Here is a 17,150-nt window from a genome sequence, read left to right as displayed (position 1 = left end):
AACTTTCTCCCTTCACTATATAAATGTAACTTGTGGGGAAGAGAAGAATAAGTAAGTGAGAAGAGCAACATAGAGAGAAAGCGAAAAAGTTTATATTCACCATTGTGTGAAACTAGTATTCCTGGTTAGGTACTATAGAGGGTTTGTATTTCATCATTTTTGGGTGATGTTGAGTGTTATCCTCATAGTGTAAAAAACATACAAATATTGTAATCATGCTTTAAATAGAATAGACATTTTTTGGACTAGGTCTCGTACTTGTTTCCTTCTCAATTTGAGGAGGTTTTCCCACTTTTCTATATTTTATTTATTTATTTGTCGCTTTCGTAAATTCCATTTTGCATCATATAGAAGAGGGAAATTGGTTTTAAATTTCCCAACATGAAAGCAAATATGTTTTGTTCTTTAAGGAACATGTGATCAAAGATGTTCGGAAGAAAAATCAGTGCAAATCTAAACATTACATTGATTTAGGGGGAAAGATTCATCAATAGACAGATCCTGACAACAAAAAGATTCAGAATAGATAGACCAACATGCAGATCTTACTCACACAAATTAGACATAACTTAAACCAGATTAATAAAGAGTAAGATCATAATGAAATGGTGGAAGATACACAAACGCATCATGAACCCAAACTAGTAGAACATTAGATGCAAGTTGAACTAAGACATTCTAGAAGAGTTAGAGTACATTCATAAAAGGATATTGAAGAAGATATATCACATTGGCGGACAATGGTGAACCTCAAGACTTCTCAAAAGCAATACCGACAATTGAGTAAGGATAGTGAATTAAAGCCATGGAGATGAGGTAAACTCTTTAAATGAGAACCAAACTTATGATAAGGTGGAGCTACCCAAAGGTAGAAAATTCTTGAAAAAATCGGTATATAGGCTTAGATTTGAAGAAGGAATCTCCAAACTAAGGTACAAAGCTCATATTATTGAGCAACGATGCAATCAGAAGAAAGAAGTTGATTTTGATGAGATATTATTACTAGTGGTGAAGTCTAATATATGTCATGGTTTGTATAATATTAGATATTGCCCATACAATTAGACTTATGAGTCAGATCTTGTCCAATTCTAGCAAAAAACATTAAAATACAATGATGGAGATATTGAGACATATGAAGAGAACTACCAAAAAAATATTTATCTTTTTGTAATGAATATTCAGTATTGGTAGGATACACGGGCACAAATATGGTTGTAGACATAGATTTCATAAAATACACATGAGGATGCTATCTAACTACCTTTGTCTAGCGAGTTGTATTTTGACTATCCAAGTTATAGAAATGCATAGCATTATCAACAACTAAAGCAAATTACATTGTAACATCTGAAGCTGACAAAAAGATAAATATATGAAAAATATCTTACATGAATTAGGTTATTTTTAAGTGAATTGGGTTATGTTTAAGAAATATATGTTTTGCACTATGACAACCAAAGTACAATCCATCTAACCAAGAATCCTACATTTTATTCGCATACAAAGCACATTGATTACCATTGGATACAAACGCTTTGAAGGATGGTGAGTTACAAATAGAGAAAATTCATATATATGATAGATAACTAATGTAGTTTTAGTCAAAGAGCTAAGGTACTATTGTAAAGGTAAAGGACTCATGATATCCCTCAATTGAATGAGGAAATGAGAGATTTATTGGGAATTATTCCTAATTGTTTGAAGCCCTTTACTAAGTAATTTTGATATATGGTCCATTAAATATATTCAATGATGACCATTCGATTTTTGGAGTTACTCTTTCATTCTTGAAGTTCAACTTAGAAAGTTAGATTAACATTTTCAATGTGTCTTGAAAGTATGATAACAAATAATATTTTAGTATATCTCTATGATGAAGCTTTACTCCTCTCCACTAAATAAAGAGAACTTGTGAGGAAGGGTAGAACAAACAAATGAGAAGAGCAACATAGAGAAAAAGTGAGAAAGTTGATATCCACCATTTTTATGAGACTAGTATTGTTAGTGAAATACTAGTGGGAGTTTGTATTTCATTCTTCTTGGTGAGGTTGAATGTTGTCCTTATAGTATGAGAGATACAAATATTGTAATCTTTTTTTTGATAGTGTTAGCTCCTCCTTGTGATGCAGTAAATGACATAAATATGCCAATGTCATCTTTAATTGCATGCTGCTCCTTAACGTAGAAAAACATAGAACGAGTAACTTCTTTTTCCTATCTCTCTAGGGACATATCAGTAATTTCAAAGTCACCTTAACATCTCAGGCTCTTATATATGCTGAAGATAATGGCAGAGACCAAAACCGTGGCTGTTGTGAAAATCCTAAATGAAGCAGCAACAACAACCACTCTGCTCCGCCGCCGAAGATGACGTAACAGCTACAACAACTAAACCAGACAACTCAAGCGGCGGTGGCACGCGCCACCCAGTCTACCGCGGCGTCCGGAAACGGCGGTGGGGCAAATGGGTATCCGAAATTCGGGAACCACGCAAGAAGTCACGCATATGGCTTGGCTCCTTTCCGGTGCCGGAGATGGCGGCCAAGGCCTATGACGTCGCCGCCTACTGCCTGAAAGGTCGGAAGGCGCAGCTCAACTTCCCGGACGAGGTACACCACCTGCCACCCTTGCCACCGGCACCTGCATGCACCGCGAGGGACATCCAAGCGGCAGCGGCCAAGGCGGCTCACATGATGATGAAGGCTACGAGTTCTCCGGAGAAGAGTGGCATTGCTTCTTCTTCAGCCGGTGATGGAAATGGCGGCAGCGGCGATGACTTTTGGGCTGAGATAGAGTTGCCGGAGCTCATGAATAGCAAGTGGTGGAATCTTCTCAATAATTAATCCCGTGGATGCATTGAATTGGTTTAATATAGAGTATTATTATTTGAAAATAGTATATGCATTACAAAATTTACATTGTGAGTTATCATCTATTATTTATGAATTAATCATGATTACTTATTATTTTTATAAATATTAAAGTTTATATACATGAAATGATGAATAATAAATCATAGTTAATTTGTTTTGTTATATTGGTTATAGTTTAATATTCCTTTCATTGCAGGATTTTATGTTGAATGTGATTAATTTATGTGTAGTTGAATAAGTCAAAGTTTTGATCTCTTGGAGATTTGCTTTCTTTTTATTTCTGTAAAACAAACACATCTTGGGGGTTAACCTATCTATTTGAAGCTGAGCTGCTTCTTTTCTCTGCCACTATAATATGCCAGGTGTTTTTTTTGGTAATTCACAAATGATATTAGAAAACATAATATATGTGTCTTTTTTCATTATTTTATATAGCAGGAAATGTGTCCTAATTGCTGAAAAAAGAAATCAAATACATGACTTTGTTAGGTCCAATCTGAATTATATCTTTAATTTGGGTTGTAATGAACTTGGTACTCACTGTTCTCAAGTATTTAGGTACTCACACTTTTGATTCTATCTATGTTCTTTTACTTTTGGAGTGTGAAATCTCACCACAATTCTCTCCATATGTTTTATGGTACTTTCTAAAAAGTGCATTTCACTTTTTTTTTTGTATTATTAATTAAGGGTATTTTTCACTTCATGAGTAAATAATTAATCTCTTTAGAATATTTGATTGTTCCTCACAACAAGTGTCATTCTCAAGAATCAAACTCTTGACTTTTTGGTCTACTTGATAATCCGGTGAGGCCTTATACAATTAAACCAACATCTTATTGGGTATATTTAACTTTTAAGAACACTGCTAATCTATTTTTGTAACAAATCATTCTATTTTATTTCTTAGTTAGTGTTCATCTTTTATTTAGCACATATCTTAATAAAAGTTATCACAGTGTAGTTGTCAAACTAATATTTATGTTCTAAAAATAACTGAAGGTCACGGTAAGTGGTTACACGCTATTTATATTTGACCTTGGAGATAAGTAATGCTTTGTTTAATTTGTTAAAGTAACTATGGTAAGTACTCTTTTTCAAGTTTCAACTAATTTGCCTTAACCATTTCAATTAACATCTCTCCTAATCCTCTCGCGTGCAAGTTAATATAAACGATTAAATTGTTCAAATCCATTTTTAGTAGTGACGAGTTCTATAGTTTTTAGGTTCCCTGCAAGAGTTTTTTCAATTTCAATCAACATCTACCCGATTTCTTTTTGGAACATTATTTGTTTGATCATAAAAAATATGATAGTAAGGACGAGGACTTTCTACTTATATATACTTAAAGTGAATCAATTCTAGTTTGGTATATGATACCGTGACATTTCAATTATATCGTTATACATTATGCTTTTTCAAGCTTATATATGACATTTCCCAATATCTACTCATATGCACAACCCAATTCAGGACTGTCAAACGAAATTTGAAAAAAAAACACAGAATAAAAATCTGAATCTTGCGTATATATAATTAGTGTTTTAAATTTGGACCCACAACTATTATAAACTCAAGAAAACAAGATCAGAATCATAATTATAATGGTATGGATTACATTTATCCAATTATCCATATTTCTTCAAAACATTACAGTTTTGAGAATTTCGAAAATCAACAGACTATTAAATGATTATTATAATCAGTCATGAAATGGCTTACCTATTGACCCACTAAAGTCAAATTTAGCACGTCAGTAACTATTTTGCTATGGGCATTTCTTGCAGCAATGCTTTGATGTAACGCTTGAACTATGAAAGAATCTTAGAACATTAATTATTACAAATATTAATCATTAATTATCTGACTTAAACCTGTTAAAATCTTAGAATATTTGGTGACATGACTTTGTCTAGGAATAAACTATATGGCTCTGTACTGTTTCTCTTTCCTATCAGGCCTGTAACATTCACATCATCACTTGATAACGTGGCGCAACCAAAATCAAAATTGAATTGAAAATCAAGTAATCAACAAGGATAGGATTTCTGACATTTTATATTTGTATTTTTATGAGGGAAAGTGACAATATCCTTTTACTCCCTATTTTTATATCTCTAATTCTCTATTGTCTTTAATCCAATAAAAGGGTAGTAGATGAATGTAACACTCAACAATGATGTTTCGGATTTTAGAAAAATGTGGTGAACGTGGGTGATTGTTCCTTTGTAGAAGAAGTATGTCAAATGAGTAATGTTATCAGCAAGTACTACAAGAAAATTCAGAAGTTTTGGATTACTATTTGACTAATAACTTTGCGGTTCATTTAGTTAATTAGTGTCGAATATCATTATTGACTATGTAGCACATCGTGCATTATAAGAAATGTAGACTTTGGATCAACATAAGCATATCATATATGCATTACCTTACTTTACTTGGATTTCAAACTCTCCAATTTCTGAGTAATTTGTCTTTAATCTCATTTACTCATGTATTTTACCGTACCCTTTAAATGTATTGTAACCTCGTTAAATTTTTATAAAATTTGTCTTTTACTAATAAAAAAATGGACCTGTATGGACCATCTTTGAGTAATTATGGGTCATGGTTCCTGAAAACCTTAAAAACTTATCTGATCAAACAATTATATTAGCTAAGCTTCATAAGTGCTCCATAACTCTAAAACTTGGAAGCAAATTTCCAACCTTGTCCAAATTTCTTCTCCACTCTCTCCCTTCACTTGCAAAAAAAAAATAATATAAAAAATGTGCATGTGCAATTCATTTGTACGGCTTCTAAAGTTATCTTGAGTTTTCTGATTATTCTCATTTAATACCTCCAGGTATTTCTCTGCCATGTTGCCTAATTGAAAGGCATTTGAGCTTGTATCATGCATAAAGGACCAAAAGGGATAGGACAAACACAGTGATAAGCAGTAGAATCAGGTTGTCAGGGCAAAAATGACATTTCAATCATTTAAAACATGTCATGGCTATGAAAGGCAATACCACAATATAGTAGGAAAAAGCATATCAGTACTCAATGTAATTTTAGAACCTCCTCTGCTTAAGTCATTATCAATGCACAATGGCTCATTTCATAGAATAAAGTCAGTAATTATTTCATTTCTCATGTTATAGTTAACACCCCAAGTCTCCAACCCGTTATTTTTTCATTTATCATATAATCGATTATCGACCAATAATGTCAAGTGTAAACACATGTAAATATGACTTAATAAAACAAACTTTTAATTACTGATTCCTAAGAAAAGTTTTTATAATGTTGTTGTTTTCTTGAGTAGTTCTTGCTAGAATATGACAGATAAATCGTGTAGGGCGGCTTTCAAGATTCCATGAATAAGAAATCATTGCAATTTGCAGGCCTACCAGAAGATATACCTCGAGGGCTTAAAGGGTATGATTCAACTTGCAACAATAAAATTGTGATTTGTGAAGGTTATAAAATATTAATGCACCCTCTGAATATTTACGCGCCATGAATGTATTTTTACTGTACTCTTTTCCTAGCTTCTTATATACTATTGTGTCACACCCATTTCACCTAGTTTCTAAATTCTTATTTTTTTTTTAGGTTTGAAATATGTTGTTGTATTAGTCTTACATGGTATAGTATAAGAATGAAGTAGAACAACCAATGTTATTTATTGAACTCAAATTATTGTTATAACATACACAAAATATAACCACCAAAGAGAAACATTACATGGACAGTTAGTTTATGAATGTGCTAGAACTTGTAATCATTATTCTTTACTAATATCTTAATAGCGTTCAGTGTTCTTGCCGACATAGGCACAATCAGCCAAACCACATTAACAAATTATCTTATATTCTTCTCTTTCCTTATTTAATCGTTTGTAGGTAGTGTTGTATACCATTCTCTTTCCATACACTAAAACCTATTATTAATTATTCAATATTAAAATTAGAGCAATGATACAGGGTAAAGACATGTGTTGGTCCAGTAATGTAAAACCCCATTAGATTGCTAGATCCTCAGAAAAAAAGATGTTCGATTCATGTGAGCGAAATTTGTTGGAAGTGACAGCTACGCACCTCGAAAGGGATTAGTTCCTTACCCAAAAAAGATAAGAATACCCTTGGTAGCACCCAAAAAAATAATCCTCTTGTTACCCTTTTCTTAAACTACATATCCTCACTTGTAGATACCAATTAGATGAGAGTTTTATCATTATTAGGCCTTATTTTAGGTATTGAAATTTAAGAGACTCCACCTCAAGAATGCCTGTGGGATTGGTTTATCAAATACCATGGGCATGGTGGTCAGTTAGCACGTAAAATTGTATACTCTGCACTCTGCAGCAAAAGGGAAATTGCAACCTTAGTTGGTCTGAAGAACTAAAAGTTTACAACCAGCTAGATAAAGAAACATCCATCAGAGTTCCAAAAAAGGGAAAATAAATGATGTGGTGGGGGATTCTATTTAATGGGAAACAGCATATAATTTTCTATAGTTGCAAAAAAAAAAGTGCACTGGTTTTGGTGAATTTATGTTTTTTTTATATTTTTAGTAATGATATTTGCACAAATTTCTTCACCCCTTTTAAAACCATTTACAATTATCGATTGAAACGCAACTATGGACAAATGATTAATGATATAGTATATATAAAAAATGTGAAGAAAAATAGAATGTGAGAGCATCATTTTCCTTCTTAAAATTACTATCAATATATCAACACAAGGTTCAAAATTGATATTTAGCGCACCAGTGTAGCTACTTGGATGTTTGTTTCTTCCTTGATATGAAGGAATAGAACACTGCCATATATGCAAAATACTTCCACTTGGTGTCCACATTCTTGACTTCTATCTAATAATGCAAATGTATTTTCCTATTTGACATTTGGTACACAAACTAATCTTAATCTAGCACTAAAAGGGTTAAGTACTTCAAGTTTTTTTATCCAAATAAATGTTATGTGTTGCTCCTAGATCAGTTCCACTTGAAGCAGAGTATTTTATATAAAAAGATTTAAGATAAGCTGGATTTTATTAATTAAACGTGTACAATAATGTTTATATACATTGCTATAATACAAATAAGTTCAAATATAAATGAACGTTATGCATGGTAAAAATTGAGCATTTCAAATTGCATCTGAAACCCAGTAACATTTTATCAAAATAGGAGAAACATTAGTTATGTACGGGAAAAAAAGTGCTAGCATTAGTTGTCACAGAACAGGACTATGAGCTGTGACTTATAAATATGAATAGGTTTGGAACCAACGAAGAGTACATAGGAGAAGCAAGTAGGGTGGTAAAAGGACAAAACATAATTTAAGAAGTTTATGTTTGGTATTTTGTACCAACTTTTGATTCCTCGCCTTGACACTACAGCTAGAATGGTGCCACCTAATTCCACACGTGAGACAATCTTCGTTGGCTTAAGGGGTTTGATATTATATTGTACGGTTAAACAAGGCATGTGATTGTGCCTTCTATACGATTGAAGTTGTTTTGTTGGTCCATGGACCCTATGACTATTATGGATATAGGCCATGCAATGTACTATTGTTATACTTTCTCCATATTATCACTACTTATTATTACTATAACTACAACATTTTATACCTATGGAAACGGCTGAAAACCGTGGCCAAATATAAAAAAATTGTTCTGTTTATCAAATACAACAGTTTTATAATTGTGATAGTTTAAGGTATTGCTTTTTGTTTAGGCCACAGTTTTTTGACTTTTGATAACACTTTCTTAAAATTGTTGTCTAATGTTTTAAATAGGCAACGACTTTTTTTCCAGTGTTAACACCAACAGTTAAAAATCGTTGCCTATAGGAAAAGGAGAAAACCGTTATCATTGGTCATTTAGCATGGCTTAAAAACTGTTGCATTTGCTCATCATAAAAACCAATAGTTAAAAACCATTGCCTATAATAGTCTGGCTTTAAAATCGTTGTCTTTGCTCATTTAAAACAATATTTATTTATTCAGCTGTTTAAAAACAATTTTGTCATTGTATCACATATAATTCTTTTTATCATATATTTTGTGTCAAATATCATGTTTAACATATTGCGAATATGATAAAAGTACTTAATATATATAGATTAAACAGACATACAATTATGTATGTATTTGTCAAAAAATAACGCAAAAGACATACAATTATGTTTCCATTTCTATTTAACAAAATATAATTAATATCTAAAATAGGAAATCTTGGTGTTTCAATTATCAAGACCCGTCTATGAGGCAAGTTGTCTTCCAAATCATTTTGCTGCATCAATATAAATTAAAAATAATTAGTCCAACATATAGTAATATCTACAAAACTACTAATACATAAGTACAATGAAACTAATTAGTGCTCCTAATAAAAGAGCACATTCATTTCACTTAAAGATATAAACAATTCAAAAATTAACAATGTATTTTATGCAATGAATTTTACAAACAATTCTAGGAATATATACAATTCTAAATTTGTTGGTTGTCAATTTATCATATACTACAACAACAACAATAACAACAGTAATTTAATAAGGTGTAAATCCAATACACTAACACACATGTTCCAAAATGCATTACATTGTGTATATAATTAGAAGCATAAGAAATAATGTAAAACCGAAAAACCTGAGACTTCAAAAACCACTAATGTCTATAAGCTTCTTCTTCATTATGAACACGGTAAAACAATATGCAGTAACCTCCCATGGCCCTTGTACAAGTGAAAGGCATGATGGAAATGGTCTCATATCCCTAGAATAATTAGCTAAAGTTTACATAGCTCCAATGCAACAAATGAACAAGGAGACTCAAATATATGAGAGTTCTGAGGAAGGTGGGGATGTATTATAGTATAGAGTACAGAGTGATATGTCCTAGTGAAAATTCAATGGGCAAAACTATATTGGACTATATTAAGCTTTCTATCTTACAATCATCTTCAAACACCACAATTGAAGAAATCACCATGTCTTGCATGACTCACAATCAGAGTCAAAATCAAAATCCTCACCTTCTGCTCAAGGAGTTGGGATGCAAGCTCCACACTCTTACAATAATCTATTTTATCAAGCCCTTTTTACAATCGAGGAGATACATTATTTTAGTTATCAACAAGGACTTAGGTTAATACTAAAAAGAATTGTATTTGAAGATACAAGTAGTGATGGTTGGACTAAAAAAGATACAAGTGATGGTTGGACTAGCAACAAGTGTCTTAAAGTATATTACTTCTCACGAATCATGAATTGTATTCAAATCACTAAGGTTGAACCATCAATGATAAGGCAAATAAATTAATTCAAATTCTCAAGAAACAGCAAAGTCCCCAGACTAAAGTTCCAAGGATAAGGAGGTTCCCAATATAGATGGCAATTTGGATGATGAAACACAAAGTAGAAAATAAAAAAACCATCAAGGATCTTAGAATGGAGCAAGTATTGGAGGTTGTCATAGACACTGCATCAGAACTTAAAAGCTTTAATCTTTTCTCTGGTACTGTTGGATTCAATAGTTGCAATCACCCGAACTACAAAGAATAGGAAACATGCCACCCCCTTTTGTCTTGATGGGAAGGGTAAAGATCCTTCACCTCATTGTGAATCACATATTGTATGTTCCACACCCAAAATGGTGCATAGAGTGAGAGAGACCTAAGATTCCCTTCTTTGTCAAAGTATTTTGATAATTTAGTAACTATATAAATTCAATGATTTAATATCTCCTAACTCATCTAATGATGATTCTGTTTCTAATGAAAATTAGCATGAGTGTGAAGAACTTTAAACCTCTAGCACATTAACTTGTCCTCTTACTCGGACTTCAATGAATTGGTTTGGTTCGAATTTTTTTATTAAAGTATAAAGAAACCAGAACCAAACCAACTCAACCTATACTAATCAATTTGAGTGCTTCAGTTCCTTCAAACCCAATCCAACACAACCCATAACACTTCAACTATTTCAATGAAACAAACATTGGCCCATATGTTGTAATTTGATTGGGCCTTATACACTTAGCCTATAATCTAAAACTACCGTTGTTTTGTCCGAATGATCCTTTTTTCCTTATTTGGTCCATTAGCTATACTCCTCTTAAATCCTTCAAAATCCCTCCAATTTCTATTCACTCTTCACAGTTCAGACACACTCTTTCAGAATCTCTCACTTTCTTCTTTCACTCTAGAATCTTCTCTTATTTATTCACAAACCCTAATGGAGTGGAATCCTCAGACTCTCCAATTTCTCTCTGAAACCTTCCTCCACACTCTCTCTCCGGCGCCAGAGCCCCGCCGCCGCGCTGAATCCGCCCTCGCAGACGCCGCCGACCGCCCTAACTTCGCCCTTGCCGTCCTCCGCCTTATCGCTGAACCCTCGATCGATGAACAGATACGTCAAGCCGCCGCTGTCAACTTTAAAAACCACCTCCGCCACCGGTGGTCACCTTCCGACGACAACGTCGCCGCCATCGGCGACTCCGAGAAGGGGCAGATCAAATCACTAATTGTTCCTCTCATGCTTTCGGCTTCCCCTAAAATCCAAAGCCAGCTCAGCGAAGCCCTAGCCCTAATCAGCAACCACGATTTTCCAAAATCGTGGCCCGATTTGCTCCCGGAACTCGTCGCTAATCTCCAGAAAGTGTCGCAGGCCTCCGATTATGCTTCTATTAACGGTATTCTCGGAACTGCTAATTCTATTTTCAAGAAATTTCGTTACCAGTATAAAACCAATGATTTGTTGCTTGATTTGAAGTACTGCTTGGATAATTTCGCTGCTCCTTTGCTTGAAATTTTCCTCAAAACTGCTTCCTTAATTGACTCGGCTGCGAATTCTGGTGCAAACCTGCGACCCCTGTTTGAGTCACAGAGGTTGTGCTGTAGAATATTTTACTCTTTGAACTTCCAGGAGCTGCCTGAGTTCTTTGAGGATCATATGAACCAGTGGATGACCGAGTTTCGGAAATATCTGACAACTAGTTATCCTGCTCTTGAGGGCAGTGGTCCTGATGGGGTTGCGGTTGTTGATGAGCTTAGGGCTGCAGTGTGTGAGAATATTAATCTTTACATGGAAAAGAATGAGGAGGAGTTTCAAGGTTACTTGAATGATTTTGCACTTGCTGTGTGGACTTTACTTGGCAATGTATCACAGTTGTCTAGTCGCGATAGGCTGGCTATCACTGCAATTAAGTTCCTTACCACGATTAGCACCAGTGTTCACCATGCTTTGTTTGCTGGTGAAGGGGTTATACCACAGATTTGCCAGGGCATTGTGATCCCGAATGTGAGGTTGAGGGATGACGATGAGGAACTCTTTGATATGAATTATATCGAGTTTATTAGAAGGGATATGGAAGGTAGTGATATTGATACTAGGAGGAGGATTGCATGTGAGCTACTTAAGGGAATTGCTATGCATTATGGAGATGCTGTCAGAAGCATCGTTTCTGCTCAAATACAAATTTTATTAAGTTCGTTTGCTGCAAATCCGGCGGAAAATTGGAAGGACAAGGATTGTGCTATATACTTGGTAGTCTCTCTGGCAACCAAGAAGGCTGGTTCCAGTTATGTCTCCACTGAACTTGTTGATGTTCAAAGCTTTTTTGAATCTGTAATTGTCCCGGAGCTGCAAAGTCCTGATGTGAATGGGTATCCTATGCTTAAGGCTGGTGCATTCAAGTTTTTTACTATGTTTCGGGCTCAAATATCAAAACATGTGGTGTTGAGGTTTTTTCAGGAATTAGTTCGCTTTCTTGCTGCAGAATCAAATGTTGTTCATTCTTATGCTGCCAGTTGTATTGAAAAACTCTTGTTGGTAAAGGATGATGGTGGTAGAGCACGTTATACTTCAGTAGATATCAATCCAATTTTCCCGATGCTCATGAACAACCTTTTCAATGCCTTGAAGTTCCCTGAGTCTGAAGAAAATCAGTATGTGATGAAATGTATTATGAGGGTTCTCGGGGTTGCAGATATATCTGTTGATGTGGCTCGAGTCTGCATTGAGGGATTGGCCTCTCTTCTTGGTGAAGTTTGCAAAAATCCAAAAAATCCAGTCTTCAATCACTATATCTTTGAGTCCGTAGCCATTCTTGTGAAGCGGGCTTGTGAGAGGGATTTGTCTCTTATATCTGTCTTTGAAGCAAGCCTTTTTCCTAGGCTTGAAATTATATTGGCAAATGGTGTAACTGAGTTTTTCCCATACACATTTCAGTTGCTTGCTCAGCTTGTTGAGTTAAACAGACCACCCATCCCACCAATCTACATGCAGATATTTGAGATTCTTTTGTCACCTGAATCATGGGAAAGAGGGGCAAATGTTCCTGCCCTTGTGCGTCTACTCCAGGCCTTCCTTCAAAAGGCACCAAATGAGATCAGCCAAGGGGATAGACTGACCAAGGTGCTTGGCATATTTGACAAACTTGTAAAATCTAAAAGCACATCTGAACAAGGATTTTATGTCTTAAACACTGTCATTGAAAATCTTCAGTATGATGTTATTAGTCCTTACATTTCTCACATTTGGGCTGCCCTTTTTAGTGTGCTCCAGCAAAACCGGACAGTAAAGCTGATCAAGTCTCTTTTGATATTCATGTCACTTTTCTTGATTAAGCATGGCTCTTCGAATGTTGTTAATTCTATGAACAGCGTACAACCTGGTATATTTATTGTGATTATGAATCAGTTCTGGATACCTAATCTCAAGCTGATTACTGGATCTATTGAGCTCAAGTTAACCGCTGTTGCTTCAACTAAATTTATCTGTGAGTCTCCAGTCCTTTTGGATCCTGCAGCTTCTGAGTCCTGGGGTAAGATGGTGGACAGCATCATCACACTTCTTTCCCGGCCTGAACAAGATAGGGTTGAGGAGGATCCTGACATGCCAGATATTACAGAAAATGTGGGTTATACTGCCACTTTTGTCCGTCTTCACAATGCTGGAAAGAAAGAAGAAGATCCACTAAAAGATATTAGAGATCCAAGGGAATTTTTTGTTTCTTCATTGTCCCATCTTTCTGCAAGTTCCCCAGGGAGGTACCCTAAGATCATCAGTGAAAGGGTTGATCCTGCTAACCAAACAGCATTGCTTCAGCTTTGCAACACTTATAATCTCAAAATAGTTTGAGTAAGTACTTGAGTTGCTTTTCTGTTTTTTCATCTTGCTTGTCAATGATTTTTTTCATAATTTGTGCTACATATATCTTGAGTCAATGATGTTGTATAGTAATTTTGAAACTATCTCTTTGTACAAGTTACATTTGTGTTTCTTGGTGTTCATCTGATTTCTTTAGGTCTTTATACCAATGTATTCTCTTGACCCTTTTGTTTGGGTGGAATTTTAGTTGTTATAACATTTTCAGTTTTTATTGGTGGTGAGGGAGGATAGTTTGTTCAGACATCTTTTTATCATGAACATATCATTGCGAGGGATTGACACTCACCAGAATGGTTATATTATAGCATGGGGTATTTGAAACCCCAAAATCCATGGTTTAAAAAAAAGGTTTCACCTTTCTTGGTTATATTTATAGCAGCACAATTGTGAATAAACTTTTTTTAACTGGTGCCAGAATGAAATATAGGAATCTAGGACATATCAATGCAATCTTGTATGGCTGTATCATCAAACACATAAATAATTGTCTACTTTACCGAGCAGTTAATGAGGTTGCTTGACTGTTTAACCTAAGCCAGCTGTAATTTGTCTTCTAAAATACACAGAAGCCAAATACTTTGCCTAGTATTTTATTTGTTCTCTGTGATTTTTGTTCTGTTTTTGTTTAAACCATATGCTTAGTTGATCTTTTTATTACCTCACTGGACTTGCAATTTGTTTTCTCCGCCTCCTATCTAAGGTTTGTAAAATAGTTATTACACTAACAAGATCAGGGAATTCAAGCTATTATGATTTCTATGTGTGCAAGACTAGAGGCCTTCTTTGGGCCCTTCATTTCTCAACCATAAACAATGAATTCCCGTTAGGAGACATTTGATAAGCCAAAACTTCAATTTGGTTAGGTATCTAGAAATTCGAATACCTAAATTCCTGTAAGAGTTTTGCAAGAGACTTAGGAACTTGGGATCCCCTATTACAAAATGCCTCCTTGGAGTAAATTTTACACTGCGTAAGTAATATAGTACATTGAAGAATGTGGATTCTATTAGGTTGTTAGTACATGACTAGAGTATGTGGAAATTCTATCAGGTCGTGTTATGCATGAAATTTTAGTGTGTGATATATTCGTTCACACTTCAGATCAAAAGAAATTAGTTCCTTACTGGGTTGTTGCTATAAGGAAGACATGCATTTTATTTATCTTTCCAACTTGTGAATTTGATCGATCATGATTATTGAGTTAAGTAAACATGTTACCTGTCGAATAAGGTCTAATATGTGGCATTCATTCTATTTCTCAGGATCTTATTCTGGAATTGGACAGGAAATTACTATATTGGGTCGTCAATCATTGACAACATTTATGGGTTAAATGAGGTCATCTTTTGCATTGCTATGAAGTTGTTTTATCTGAACATCTTCCATTTTGTGATTGCTATGATCTTGTTCAGTGAACTGGGGTTTCTATTACAGTTCCCCTTCCCCCTTCTTCTGTTGCAACTTCTCGTTCAGCATGCATTTGAGCAAATTGTAATGAATATTGGCAAGGAGTTTTATGGAAAACTTCTTACTGAAGAACTTGAGTATGTAGCTATTTTGTTTTTGTGGTTAAGCTTCAGCTCGAATCAATGTGATGGTTCAATTTTGTTGTAGGTTTCATTAACATGCTAAATTGTGTGTTAGGTATGTATGATGTTTGTTGTTTGTTCTGCAAACAACTGATATGCACACCAAGTGCATACATACACCAGCAAAAACAGGAAAAGAATGGAGATTAGGAATAGAGAAAGAAGGTTGAAGATTTATGAGTTTACTTGGATACCAAGAAAGTAACAAAGAACAATTCAATGAATATACCTCTTTTGTATTATTGATTCACTTGAAGTATCAAAATACAATCACACATCTCAAGTACACTAGACTTCTATTTATAGCACTCCTAACTAACTAACTCTTAACTAACTAGACTAATTAGGAAACTATTACAAAATTAACACCAAATGCATAAACCAAAAGCTGAAATTATTAACAACACTCTTCCTTAATTCTTTTCTCTCAGCAATTCAAACCTGCTTCTCTTCAAAGGTTTGGTGAAACCATCTGCCAATTGGTTTTCAGTGTTGCAGAATTTGACCTTCACCTTCCCTCTGCTAACTTGGTCTCTAATGTAGTGAAACCTTGTCTCTATATGCTTGCTTCTACCATGAGCCACTGGATTTAAAGCAAGGTTAATAGCAGACTTGTTGTCCATCATAATCAGCATACTTTCTTCTGCATTCATTCTCAATTCTTCCATCAATCCTTTCAGCCATACTGCTTGACAAGCACACATACTTGCAGCAATATACTCAGATTCACATGAAGACAGGGCAACCATTTCTTGTTTCTTAGAGCACCAACTCACTGGAGCATTGTTTAATAAGAAGAGATAACCAGTTGTGCTCTTCCTATCTGTTTTATCTCCACACCAATCAGCATCAGAAAAACCAACCATTTCTGATTTGCAGCCTCTGTTGGAATTAGCAGGATACATGATGCCATACCCTATTGTTCCATTTAGATATCTAAGGATCCTCTTTACAACATTCAAGTGTCTTTGTTTAGGAGCCTCCATAAATCTGCTAATAACTCCTACACTATATGCTATATCTCAAGGATCCTATCATTTGCCTATACACAGTCTTGTCCACTGCACCATCTAGTTCTTCTAGGCATAAACCAATTCCTGTTTCAATTGGTGTAGTTACTGGATTGCAATTTATCATATGAAACCTCTGCAATATATCTCTTGTGTACTTGGTTTGATGCATCAAAATCCCTTTGCTTGTTCTCTTGAATTCAATGCCTAGAAAGTAAGACAATTCACCCAAGTCTGTCATTTCAAACTCAGCTTGCATTTCTTGCTTGAATGATTGGATCATCATCAATTCCTTCCCTGTGATAAGAAGATCATCCACATAGATACAAAGTATTAGCAATTCTTCAATGTGATTACCTTTCACATACACACCATGTTCAGTTCTGCACTTTGTGAAGCCAAGTAGCAGCAGGAATGAATCAAGTCTCTTGTTCCAAGCTCTAGGAGCTTGTTTGAGTCCATAAAGAGCCTTATGTAGCTTGTACACCATTTCTCTTCTGCCTTGA

The 17,150-nt window shown here is 34.7% G+C and overlaps 2 protein-coding genes across 3 annotated transcripts; both read left to right on the top strand.

Moving 5' to 3' along the window:
• On the top strand, positions 2,164-2,891 carry LOC109329074 (ethylene-responsive transcription factor ERF023-like). Its single transcript, XM_019562739.1, has one exon. The coding sequence runs from the start codon at positions 2,331-2,333 to the stop codon at positions 2,844-2,846; it is 516 nt and encodes a 171-aa protein (XP_019418284.1). The 5' UTR covers positions 2,164-2,330; the 3' UTR covers positions 2,847-2,891.
• Positions 10,985-15,655, top strand: LOC109336694 (exportin-2-like). Of its 2 annotated transcripts, none has more exons than XR_002106378.1 (2): positions 10,985-14,113; positions 14,191-14,328. XR_002106378.1 is itself a non-coding variant. In XM_019573452.1 (2 exons), the coding sequence occupies exon 1, from the start codon at positions 11,109-11,111 to the stop codon at positions 14,013-14,015; it is 2,907 nt and encodes a 968-aa protein (XP_019428997.1). In that variant the 5' UTR covers positions 10,986-11,108; the 3' UTR covers positions 15,308-15,655. The 2 variants fall into 2 exon arrangements, 1 of the variants encoding a protein (XP_019428997.1); XM_019573452.1 differs by lacking the exon at positions 14,191-14,328 and adding an exon at positions 15,308-15,655 and having other exon boundaries at positions 10,986-14,015.

This window comes from Lupinus angustifolius, chromosome LG02 (genome assembly GCF_001865875.1).
Source record: "Lupinus angustifolius cultivar Tanjil chromosome LG02, LupAngTanjil_v1.0, whole genome shotgun sequence".
Lineage (NCBI taxonomy): Eukaryota > Viridiplantae > Streptophyta > Magnoliopsida > Fabales > Fabaceae > Lupinus > Lupinus angustifolius.
The sequence above is the reverse complement of the archived record's forward strand: the minus strand, read 5'-3'. Positions and strand labels throughout refer to the sequence as shown.